Source organism: Exserohilum turcica (genome assembly GCF_000359705.1).
Source record: "Exserohilum turcica Et28A unplaced genomic scaffold SETTUscaffold_1, whole genome shotgun sequence".
Classification (NCBI taxonomy): Eukaryota; Fungi; Ascomycota; class Dothideomycetes; order Pleosporales; family Pleosporaceae; genus Exserohilum; species Exserohilum turcicum.
In genome coordinates, this window is record NW_007359914.1 from 140,953 (window position 1) to 151,946 (window position 10,994).

The 10,994-nt window shown below is 55.9% G+C and overlaps 5 protein-coding genes across 5 annotated transcripts; 3 read left to right on the forward strand and 2 right to left on the reverse strand.

The window, feature by feature from the left end:
• Positions 1–1,588: 1,588 nt before the first annotated feature.
• SETTUDRAFT_17908 (uncharacterized protein) lies at positions 1,589–2,690 on the forward strand (the record flags this gene model as incomplete). The annotated part of the gene is made up of 4 exons (XM_008021820.1): positions 1,589–1,598; positions 1,657–1,702; positions 1,771–1,819; positions 1,869–2,690. The coding sequence occupies 4 exons, from the start codon at positions 1,589–1,591 to the stop codon at positions 2,688–2,690; spliced, it is 927 nt and encodes a 308-aa protein (XP_008020011.1).
• Positions 2,691–3,255: 565 nt separating this feature from the next.
• On the reverse strand, positions 3,256–3,618 carry SETTUDRAFT_17909 (uncharacterized protein; the record flags this gene model as incomplete). Its single annotated transcript, XM_008021821.1, has 1 exon — positions 3,256–3,618. One exon carries the CDS (start codon positions 3,616–3,618, stop codon positions 3,256–3,258), a length of 363 nt encoding a protein of 120 aa, XP_008020012.1.
• A 57-nt stretch (positions 3,619–3,675) lies between these two features.
• On the reverse strand, positions 3,676–5,814 carry SETTUDRAFT_132654 (uncharacterized protein). Its single transcript, XM_008022344.1, has 4 exons — positions 5,243–5,814; positions 5,081–5,171; positions 4,636–5,016; positions 3,676–4,565 (listed from the first exon to the last, which is right to left on the reverse strand). The coding sequence occupies exons 1-4, from the start codon at positions 5,504–5,506 to the stop codon at positions 4,153–4,155; spliced, it is 1,149 nt and encodes a 382-aa protein (XP_008020535.1). The 5' UTR covers positions 5,507–5,814; the 3' UTR covers positions 3,676–4,152.
• A 1,653-nt stretch (positions 5,815–7,467) lies between these two features.
• On the forward strand, positions 7,468–8,848 carry SETTUDRAFT_162006 (uncharacterized protein). Its single transcript, XM_008022345.1, has 3 exons — positions 7,468–7,838; positions 7,890–8,271; positions 8,321–8,848. The coding sequence occupies exons 1-3, from the start codon at positions 7,614–7,616 to the stop codon at positions 8,557–8,559; spliced, it is 846 nt and encodes a 281-aa protein (XP_008020536.1). The 5' UTR covers positions 7,468–7,613; the 3' UTR covers positions 8,560–8,848.
• A 493-nt stretch (positions 8,849–9,341) lies between these two features.
• SETTUDRAFT_162007 (uncharacterized protein) lies at positions 9,342–10,666 on the forward strand. The gene has a single exon (XM_008022346.1). The coding sequence runs from the start codon at positions 9,429–9,431 to the stop codon at positions 10,491–10,493; it is 1,065 nt and encodes a 354-aa protein (XP_008020537.1). The 5' UTR covers positions 9,342–9,428; the 3' UTR covers positions 10,494–10,666.
• The last annotated feature ends 328 nt before the right edge of the window (positions 10,667–10,994 follow it).

Here is a 10,994-nt window from a genome sequence, read left to right on the forward strand (position 1 = left end):
CGTGGTGAGTAATTTTGGCTGTGGAAGCAGCCGCGGGCGGCGGCTGAAGCGTGTGGATATAGAGAGAGGGCTGGCGGGGAGAGTTTTGCGCTTCGCTGGGCACAGACAGGCAGTGGTGCGTGAGTGCAAAGGCGACGAGCGGTTTGTAGGGCTGCCGGGGACAGGTGAGACAGCGGGTGCGCGCTGCGTCGAATGATGAAACCAGACGAGTCGCTTGCGTTGGGGGGCCTCTGGGTAGCGATGGAGTGGGCGCGCGTCGCTGAAACTAGGCAAGTCTTGGCTATGCGGAGAGGCGGAAGGAGCAGCACGGGGGGGCCGAGAGAGCAGGCGACGGGCGGGCGAGGGCGATGGCGCGGGCGAGAACAGGCGCGGCTTGGGCGGCGGGCGGCGGGCGAGCGAGCGGCAGGATGGGGAGAGCGAGAGAGGGAGGGGAGGGGAGGGGAGAGGAGAGGAGAGAACGAGGGATGAGATGGGGATGAGATGGGATGGGATGGGATGGGCTGCAGAATAGAATGGGGTGCTGCAGAGCGAAAGTAGCGCTTGGTAGGCCCCCCCCAGGCCCCGGTGGAGACGACAGCTGGGAAGGCTGACGGGGTCTCGTCGTCGCCGGCGTACGAGCCGCTAGCTGGGCCGGGGTGTTGACGACGCAGTCGCTGGTAATACTGGAGCGGGCGGCGGAGGAGAGGTGGGCTGCTGGGATGTGGGCGCTGGGCGGCTGGGCGTGTGCATCTGGCTTTTCTGGACTTGCAGGCAGCACGACGAGGCGGGCGACGATAAGGCGACGGTGGTGGGTGTGCGGTGGTCTGTGGACAAGAAGCCACACGCAGGCAGCTAATATGTATGCGGCGACGGCGGCCGTCGTGTGGCTGGTCGCATTGGGCAGGCGCGACCTAGCAGCAGCAGCACAGGCGCAGCAAGCAGGCATAGCCAGGCATGGGCATAATAGGCATGGGCGAGGGCATAGGCACAGGCACAGGCGGGCACAGGCGGGCACAGGCGGGCACAGGCGGGCACAGGCAGGCACCGGCCGGCACAGGCATAGGCGTACATACGCCCGCCGCCATGGCAGTGGTGGGCAGCACAACCAGCACGGCACGTGTGGCCATGGTGACTGCGCCCCTGCCCTGCCCTGCCTGCCTGCCCTGCACCGCCCGCCCTGCACCGCCCGCCCTGCACCGCCGCCCATCCACACCCCCAGCGGCACGCCAACGCTCACCCAACGCTCACCCAACGCTCACCCAACGCTCACCACCGAACCGCTCCTCACCCGCCACCCGCCCGCTGATTGGCCTCGCCCCTAGCGCCCCCCCCCCCCCCGGCAAAATTGCAGTGGCAGTGGCGCCACGCTGCAATTATAGCCGCTCCCTGTGGCGCAGGCGCAGTCGCCCGTGGCCCGCCGTCGTCTGGCTCCTCAGCTGCTGCCCAGCCAATCACGCCCGCTCCGTCTCCGTCATACTCGACGCGCAGCCCCCCGGCCCTCCGTGTTTCGACAGAACCGACAATCCGCCGCCAACGCTGCGCGCCATCGTCTGGTCGTGGCCGCGTCTCCAGCTGTCGCCTTCTCGAGCCACACCACGCCCTGCCAGGCATGACGTCCGGTCAGTCGCTGTGCCCATCCCCCCCCCGCGCCTCCCCCACAGCTAACCCGCCGTGCAGTCGACTCCATCCTCCACCATGCCGTCGAGCAGGGTGAGCTCCCCTCGTAAGTGCTCCTCCCCCACGGCCCTCGTCCCGCCCGCCCATTGCGCCAGCTAACCCGCCCGCCTCCAGAGCAGAGTGGCCGAGGACGCTGCAGTACATCCTGCAACGCTTAGACGAGGTACTTCCCGACGCCCAAGCGCGTCGCCCATATCTGACCCTCGTCCCAGATTGTTGCCGACTTCCCCAAGCCGCTCACTGACGCGAACCCAAACCCTCCCGCACCGCCAACCACCGACCTGCCCTCACGGCCCAGCACCTCAAACGCCCTGTCCAGTCAAGAGTCGCATGCCACGGACAAGGAGAACGCCCCACCCGCCACGCCTCCGCGCCCGCCCGTGCCCTCCTTCTCCGCTGGAAACGAGCCTCAGGCCATTCCCTCCGAAATCAACTCGTTCTACACATCCATCCGCACCACCCTCTCCAAGAACTTTGCCAAAGACCCCCCGCACACGATCCAGCGCCTCGCCGAGCTGATCCTCGAGCCCAAGAAACGCTACCGCTTCCTGCCACCCTACCTGCGCGCCCTCGACCGCGTCGTCTCTGTATCCTCGCCCCTTACCGTCTTCCCACTCCCACAGGCCGTCTTGCCCACCGCGAGCGGACTGCTCAATGGCGTCACTCCCAGCACCACACCCCAGCCCGCGCCCCTTGGCTCGGACGAATCACTGGGCGGTGCCTTGCTCACTCCAATTCCCTGGCTGCAGAACCGAGGCCAAAATGAGTTGATCTCGGAGAGTACAGAAATGGTCGATGGACCCAACGGCGCAGGTCGCATAGAAACCGTCACAGTAGGAATGCTGGCCAACGCTGCACGGCCCGAATCCGACTCACCCGCAAATGTGGCCCACATTGCTTCGTCACATCCGGACGGCGAGACGCTGCCATCCACTGGTCCCGTTACTCAAATGTACGCTTACTCAGTCAACTTTACAGATGCCTATGTAGCGGTATACCAGCATATATATAGAAAGTGTAAACTAGAGAAATAAGTCGGGGGGGGGGGGAAATGAAATGAAATGAAATGAAATGAAATGAAATGGACAAAGTATGTATGTGTTGGGGGAAATACGCGGTATATGTACATGGGAGTCGTGTATGCGATGTCGTGGGAGGAAAAAGGGACATGGGTTTGTATGTACATATATATATATATAGGAATGGGAATAGGGAGATAGGGATAGGGATAAGGAGGATGCGATAAGGGGGAAAGAAAAAGAGAGGGTCGAAAAGGGTGGATGGAAAGAAGGAGTTTGGTGTAACAGTTGAGTGGGTAAAATTACGTCAGTATATGGTGTACATGGGGTGATGATTGCATATGATTGTAGCGAGTCAGAAACTAGTAGAGTGCAGAGTGGCATGTGAGTATCTTTTGAATTCATAATTCATCATTAGCAGCTATGGATGGGACATGGCGTGGAGTCTAGAAAATACCGTACGCATGGTGTGGCCAAGTGTGGTGGATCAATGTTGGTAGGCATTCAGCAAGGTCATGATGTTTGCTACATCAGCGGGTGAAAGGGCTTCTCCGTCGCTAGGGGAAGCAGTCGGTGGTGCCTAATCGTCCGACTTCATCTCTACGTCCTTGTTTTCCGCCGTCTTTTCTTCAGTCGCGGCAGCATCCTTGGACTCGGCATCCTTGGCGTGATCCGTCTTCTCAGCTCCCTCTTGACTTGTCTCCTTTACCTTGGCGGCTGTCTCGGAAGAGGCTGACGGCTCTGGGCTTTTATGGTCGAGGCTTGGCCTGCCGATGGCGCCCTCAATGTTGAGCTTGCCTTGCTTCTGGGGCCCGGTGTCTTCCATGCCAATGACCTCGGGACCACGAGCATGTGGAGTTTCCTCCTCGCCCTCAACCGTCTGCATAATGGTGCCTCCGCCCTCCAGCTCACCAAAGGCCGTCTTTGTCGGGCTGGCAGTCATGCTGTGGGGATTGTTGAGAACAATGCCAGCCTCCTGCTCTTGACGTAGGATTTCGCCTAACACGTCTGCATGTGTGTGGATGTGTGGATGTGTGTACAGCATACCACCTGACTCATGCGCATTGCGCCACAGGCCCAATGCGGAAGCACGCGGTTGCATCCAGGGCATGAATATGTCATGTCGCATGTGACTACTACAGACATGTCAGTTATCCTATCCATGTCTGCGTGCCTGTCGTTGTTGGACCATGCGCCGCCGTAGTCTTCTTACACATACACACGTGCAAAGAAAGCAACGGCAAGGGAAGCTGAGTACGTCGGGCATCAAGAACGTTGGTTGTGCTTTTTGCCTACGTATGTGTGTATGTGATGAGATGAGATGTGAGGTATAATGCATGCAATGTACAAAGACTAGTTAGTTGTAACAAGAAAGAATCAAAAAAAGTTGGATTCTAGTGTTGTAGTGTATGTACGATATCCGTTGGTCTAGCCTTGAAATTACCGAGTAATATTTACATGTATGAGTACAAATTGTTCACTTGCTTCCCTGAGCCACAGGCAACAAGCCTCCCTCCTTCTTGGTCGCCGCCTCCTTCATCCTCACCTTGCCATAACCATACACGAGGCCACTGAAAAACCCCAGGAAAATAGCCGTGATGCTACCAAACGTAACGGGCGCACCGAAAAACACAATGCCGCTAATGGCCAGCGGCAGCTTGTTCAGGTAGCCGACAAACGAGTACGTGGTCGAGGATGTCTTGCGGATGCACCACGCCGACGAGTAGGAAATGAAGATTGCGCCGAGCCCCGAGTAGATCATGCCGATGAAGAGGTTGGTGCGGGTTTCCTTGGGGAAGTTCTTGGCGAGATTGGTCGAGGACCAGTCTTCGGTTACGAGGGAGCAGAGTAGCATGATGGGGAGGGAGAGGAGGTTGTTGTAGTACATTGCTATTGTCTTGTTAATTGCTTTCATAAAAAAAAGGTCGGAAAGGTGTGTAGAAAGATGACAAAGACTTACTATCCCAGTCTTTGAACTTCAACGACGTGATAAAGTTCCTTGTGCCAAGGACATAGGACGCAGTGCACACAATGTTGAGTCCCATCCACGCATATCCTGCGTTCAGCGTTGAAATTGCAGCGGCTTTCTCCGATGTCTGGCTGCCGCCGCCCATTGCAGCTTGGATGTCAGCCCACGCTGCGACAATGGAGCTGAGGACCATGAGGCCAAAGGAGAGGAGGAGCAGCGGCGTGACTTTGCCGCCGAACCAGAGCACCTCGCCATAGGCAATGACGACAATGGTGAGGTTCTTGAAGATGGTGTAGACGGGGACGGAGAGGAATTGAAGCGCCTTGGTGCTCGTGTAGATCATGCCGACAAAGAAGATGGATACGGGGAGCCCTGTGTAAACGCGTCAGGTGACTTTGTAGGGGAAAAGCTACCACTGCAACATTTGTAGACGTACATTTCTTGGCTTTTCCGCTTTCAAGCGCAGCAAGGTTTGAAATCGTGCCTGTGCGCTGCAGAACTAGGATTGCTGCAGTGCAAATGGCCGCCTGGTATATAATTGTTAGCCAATGATCCTACTCTTGGAAAGCAAAAGACAGAAAGAGAGCGAGTAACCAACCTGGATAGCCAGATAGAAGAAATTCAGGTTCCAAGATGACCCCGAAACAACGTACTTGTTCACGACCGTCATGCTGATGGACGAAAAGCAGTATGCCAGCACCGCAGCCCCAGAGCTATTTTCAAGCTGCGCAAAAAGACCACCGCCATCTGCAATGTCTTCTTTGCTCGGAGATGTTGCTGTGTCCTGAAGAAACCCGTCTCTTTCGCTGTACTCCTTGTCCAACTCGTTCATCTCCACATCTTCCTCTCTCTTGTTCGACATTGTCTTGTTTTGCCCAGTCTCACACCACACAAACGCGCACGGACAAAATGGCCTAAGACACTACTATGCTCTTTTACAAGCCGCTCTTGTCCACACACAAACGCACCCAAGACCTGGTGACACGTACGAAAGAAAAAAAAGAGAAAGTGACTTGCAGCGAGTGTAGACGCGTAGAAGCGGGTATTGAAAGGGTGAGATTTAACCAAGCGCGTGATTTTAGACATGGTCTCTTGCCGAATGCGGCTTAGCGGCCCAGATAAGCTGCGTGGTTGGTTGGTATTCTTGGACCTCAGCTTAGCCATGCAAGTAACACTGCGGTACTCGTCAGCACCCAATGCAACGTTTCCGCGTACACATACTTATGAGGCGGCGGCTCGGGTGTTTGGTGTAAAGGACATGGGTGGTACCATGCGCCGTAAGGTATAGCACCGCCCCCTTGGATTCCCGGCAACACGACACAACGTGATATCGTGTCTGCGCTTGTATTATAGAGCCAGGCTGTGCGAACAAAAACGGCTAGACAGCCGTTTGAAGTCAAGGTGCTGACGTTTCTCTGAGAACGCGTGCTGTTCCGGCCGCCCAATAAGCAGTTCGATTGGATGGACAATCTTACTTTGCAGACAATCTACCAGACAACCTTAGCGAAGACCCTTTTGGCCACCATGGCTCGACCCGAGCATAAATGCAAAGGCGCGATTGAGGCGAATGCAATCGTCGTGTGAGTGCACAACCAAGTTTCATAATCACTATTACGCAATCGCAAGCTGACCCAGATTGGATGTATGCGCCGAGTCAAGCATAGCGAAAGTATCGCGAGCACGCAGTTGAGCCTTTTCTCTTAACCACGAGTACCCTGCTTGTAACTAGTTGTTTGGACACGCGGGATGCCAGGAAGTATGCAGTGCAGTGGCATGCGACATTATGCCATAATTTTCCCATACGCCGCACTAGCGCATGAATGTCCAGTAGCCCAGCCCGGCTATTGTCACCTCACAGGCGCATGGAGCGGCAAGGAAAGGCGAACAGGATAATGTTCTATACCTCCCCAAGCGAGTATACCCTTGAGGACGGCGAGCCAGTGCCAAGTTCACAGCCGAGAGCAAATCCGAACTGACATGTTTGGGTGTCCTAGTCTTGTTCGAGAACAAAGTTTCGTGCAGATTCATCGGCAGATCCAGTGGAAATGGACATGGAGCGATTGAGTTGTTGACAATAGCTTGCTGTGGCTAACACAACGTCTAACGCGTTAGGGAAATGCTTCTGTTGTTTGTGCTCTTCCAGACTAGTCGGCACGCTGCGTACGAGGCTACAATTACTTCTTCGCGCCTAAGCTGAGCGGTGTGGAGTCCTCTAGGACATGTCGGTCCGTCTCAGGTACACCGCATGCTATCAACGTCTTCTGGCACCTCTCCTTTTGCTTTGACCGGACTTGACCGCAACGACCTGGCGGTCTGCAATGCTAGCTGATAGTTGAGATGCACGCTCGCTTGGGACCGAGATGCTTATCGGCGGCAGACGGATCAACCGGCTGCTCGTGCCAGATCCAAGGTGCTGCGTCTGGCATCGGACGAGAAAAAGCGCATGCCGAGGGGATTAGTGGACAGGGAGGCGTTTGTCTGTTCTAAGAATACGATGCATTCTAGCGAGGCGAGCTTATTGCATGCAGTGCTGGTTCCCGGGGTGGGCCTGCGGCTGTAGCTGGCGAAGATGTGGGTGGTAATGTGTGAAAGGCGCTGCGCGATAGGTGTGCGACTCGAGTTTCAATGGGACAGTGGTCTCGACTGCCACACTCAGCATGCAACGGATTGCATGGGTTGTAGATGCAGATGTAAATGTAGATGTAGGTGTAGGAGTGCAGCTCTGATCCAGGAACACATTCGGGATGCCGATCTGCGCTGCACCTACCGTCGGTAGAATGACGCAGGGAGCTTGGACCGGGGCTGGTCAACCAACCTTCCACACCCAACTATGGCACTCGCTACATAAACATTGACAGTTACACAGCTACGTAGCGCCACTATCGCGCGCCTATTGACTGATAGATTCATGGTCCCCAGCCTCTGCACTGTATCAGACTGCAACTGCTGCTGAGCGTCTTGCCACCGCAATGGATGTCAAAGAACCACTGCTCCCATCGGACCCCCCGCCGTCGTACGAAGATGCGCGAAAGTCTCCTCTGGCACACAACAGGACGCCCTCGAGCGCTGCGCCCGGCAAGCGTCCTCCCCCCGGCCCGCCGCCGCCACTCAATCTGCCCGCGTTGAACGGCCTGAGGGGCTCCAGGGTCGTCCTTGCGAGCAAGTCGCCGAGAAGACGACAGCTGCTTGCGCAGGTACCGACACGCCCGCTGCCTTGCACGCATCCATGTGCTGATCTGAACTAGCTGGGCCTGACCAAGATCGACGTGTGTCCCTCGCAGTTTGCCGAAAACCTAGACCACTCGCTGGGCGCCCTGAACTACGTGCTCGAGACGGCGTCTGCCAAAGCGCTCGATGTCTACAGGACCGAACTCAACAACCCAGAGCGCGGCGAGCCAGCCATTGTCATCGCTGCCGACACCATTATTGTCTCGCACGACGGGCGGATACTGGAGAAGCCGCGGAGTGAGGCGCACCACGTAGGCATGCTGAAGATGCTGCGCGATCAGGGCGAACACAAGGTCATGACAGCTGTGGCGGTGATGAAGCCGCTCGAGTCAGCCATAGACCCTGGCTACGCTATGGAGACACATGTTGAGGAGACAACTGTCAAATTCGACCCACATGGTAAATTGCCCTCTGGGGAAGCAAAAACGGTGCAACTGACACGTGGTAGTGACGGACGACCTTATCCTTGCGTACGTAAGAACACGCGACGGCAACGACAAGGCGGGCGGATACGGCATTCAAACAGCGGGGTCGATACTCATTGAAGGCATACAGGGGTCCTACGACAACGTGGTTGGATTGCCGCTGCGGGCGACGCTCAGGCTCATTGAGAAGGTTATGCAGCGTGACGAGGAAGAGGAAGGAGACGATTTTTTTGTGGACAGCAAAGAGGACGGGGACGAGTAGTCGTGTCAGTTGCGCTCTTTTTGCATCCCTTTCTGGCGGGCCCGTACGGAGGCGTTGTGGAAGCACTGCAGGCAAGTCTTCAAGCAGGATGGTTTACATGGCACAAAAGAAACTCCGCGCACAAACATGATTGCATGGATACTGGGCCGAGGGCTTGTCGGCCGCACTTGATAGGTGACGGTCCCTGCTCCAGTCGGACGGACGCTTTGCTATCATTTTGAGCGGGCTATCCGGAATCTAGATGAGTCTTTGGTCTGATGGAGCATGATGGAGCATGAAGAAGTGATTAACAACGGGTGCTAAGCATGAATTGTCAGCACCTTATTGCAACACTCAGCACTGGTGGACCAGTCGGCTACTTCCAGAGCAGAGAGGGGCGCCTTTGTCGCTGAACCCCCCCATTACCAATCACGCCCCACTTGCCTCGGCTCAGCCTTGGTGCGCGCGACGGGCGCCTTTCCTCAAATGGCGTCATCCCGGCGCGACCCTCGTCATGGGCGTCGTGTCGTCCAACGCGGGTCTCGAAGATTCTGCAACTCGGGCGAGCCCAGACGGCTTCCCCCGTACTGAGGCACTCATCCGATGCCACATCCTGGAGCAAAGTCTCTCGGTGCGTCTTTGCCGGACCCTGCCCGGCGTGCCGCAATACGACAGGTGGCTCCGACATCTCCACGCCAATGATGCAATCAACATCTTTTTTTTCCTCGGCCGTGACTTCATATTGCTAAGCCTGGTGGTAGACTGGCTATATCTAGGCTCGCTGCTGCTCTCTTTTTTCGTCATCATCCCCTCTATCCACCTCCGTCACCTTGCACCACCAGATTTTTGATACCCAGTCCATTTCTCTTCGATACTCACACACATTCACCATGGTTCAGAACAAGGGACTCATCTTCAAGCAGATCCCCGAGGGCTGGCCCAAGGCAGGCGAGCACCTGACCATTGAGGACCGTCCAATTGACCTCAACCAAGACCTCCCCGAGGGCGCTCTCCTCGTCAAGAACTTCTACGCCTCATTCGACCCCTACCAGCGCGGCCGCATGCGCAGCGCCGAAGTCAAGTCGTATGCGCCTCCCTTCGAGCTCGGCAAGCCTATTACCAACCGCTCCATCTTCAAGGTGGTCAAGTCCAACAATGAGAAGTTCAAGGAGGGCGAGACCCTCATCACCATGAGCGTCTCTCCCATTGAGGAGTACTCGGTCCTCGAAAAGGCTGCCGTCGATGCCTGCATGAAGCTCAACAACCCTCACAACCTCGACCCCAAGCTGTTCCTCGGCCCCCTCGGCATGCCTGGTCTCACCGCGTGGTCTTCGTTCTACGAGATCGGAGAGCCCAAGAAGGGCGAGACTATCTTCATTTCCGCAGCATCTGGCGCCGTCGGCCAGCTCGTCGGCCAGCTCGCCAAGCACGAGGGTCTGACTGTTATCGGCAGTGTGGGCGACGACGCCAAGCTCGACTTCATCAAGACGGAGCTCAACTTTGACGACGGCTTCAACTACAAGAAGGAGAAGCCCGCGGATGCGCTTGCCCGCCTGGCCCCCAACGGCATCGACATCTACTACGAGAACGTCGGTGGCGAGCAGCTCGAGGCCGCCATCAACGCCATGAACACGTTTGGCCGCATCATTGCCTGCGGCATGATCTCCCAGTACAACTCCAAGCCCGAGGACCTGTACCCCATCCGCAACCTCATGAACATCATCACAAAGCGGCTGACCATGCGCGGTTTCATCGTCGGCGACCAGAACATGGGTCCCAAGCACGCAAAGGAGCACCAGGAGAAGCTGCAAAAGTGGCTGGCTGAAGGTACCTTCAAGGCCAAGCTCAGCGTCACCGAGGGCATTGACAATGCCGCCGATGGCTTCTTGGGCATGCTTGAGGGCCGCAACTTTGGCAAGGCTGTGCTGCAGATTGCAGACATTACCAAGGAGTAGATTTTTGGATTTGTAAAATGATACCCTTGTTTGGAAAAGACGAATTCCAATCAAACGAATAAATAAATCAAATAGATCAATGAATAAATAGATAAAAGAACATGATATACGAGTATATTGGTATTGAATGACGTCATCGCATCCAACGTGGACTTGTTAGGGAAACTTGAGTATTGTGAATGCAAGTAGTACTTGTGTGATTAATCCACGGCTTTTGCAAAAGCGTAGCTACATACATACATAGTAAGTACATACGTAAGCAAGTAAGACCCGCCCTCCGCTATCGAAGACTGAAACGAAAAGAAGAGAGAAAGTAAAATGGAGAACGAAAACGAAAAAGTAGCTTTGATTGCACACACGTACCTCTAGTCCCCCATTCAGGACATGCATTTAATGTGATTAGACGAAGCAGAAGAAGAAGAAGACCAAAAAAAGAAGGAGGTACATATGAGAATTAAACCCCCCCCCCTTCCCTAAGAAACCCCTCGCAAGAACCCCAAG

Bases quoted from the DNA above. Each gene is read 5' to 3' on its own strand.
- SETTUDRAFT_132654 (XM_008022344.1), bottom strand. From the start codon at position 5,506: ATGTCGAACAAGAGAGAGGAAGATGTGGAGATGAACGAGTTGGACAAG. The intron at 5,172-5,242 runs GTTGGTTACTCG...ATTATATACCAG, and splicing joins TCTTCTATCTGGCTATCCAG to GCGGCCATTTGCACTGCAGC. The intron at 5,017-5,080 runs GTACGTCTACAA...GCGTTTACACAG, and splicing joins AAGCGGAAAAGCCAAGAAAT to GGCTCCCCGTATCCATCTTC.
- SETTUDRAFT_162006 (XM_008022345.1), top strand. From the start codon at position 7,614: ATGGATGTCAAAGAACCACTGCTCCCATCGGACCCCCCGCCGTCGTAC. The intron at 7,839-7,889 runs GTACCGACACGC...GATCTGAACTAG, and splicing joins GACGACAGCTGCTTGCGCAG to CTGGGCCTGACCAAGATCGA. The intron at 8,272-8,320 runs GTAAATTGCCCT...GACACGTGGTAG, and splicing joins TGTCAAATTCGACCCACATG to TGACGGACGACCTTATCCTT.
- SETTUDRAFT_162007 (XM_008022346.1), top strand. From the start codon at position 9,429: ATGGTTCAGAACAAGGGACTCATCTTCAAGCAGATCCCCGAGGGCTGG.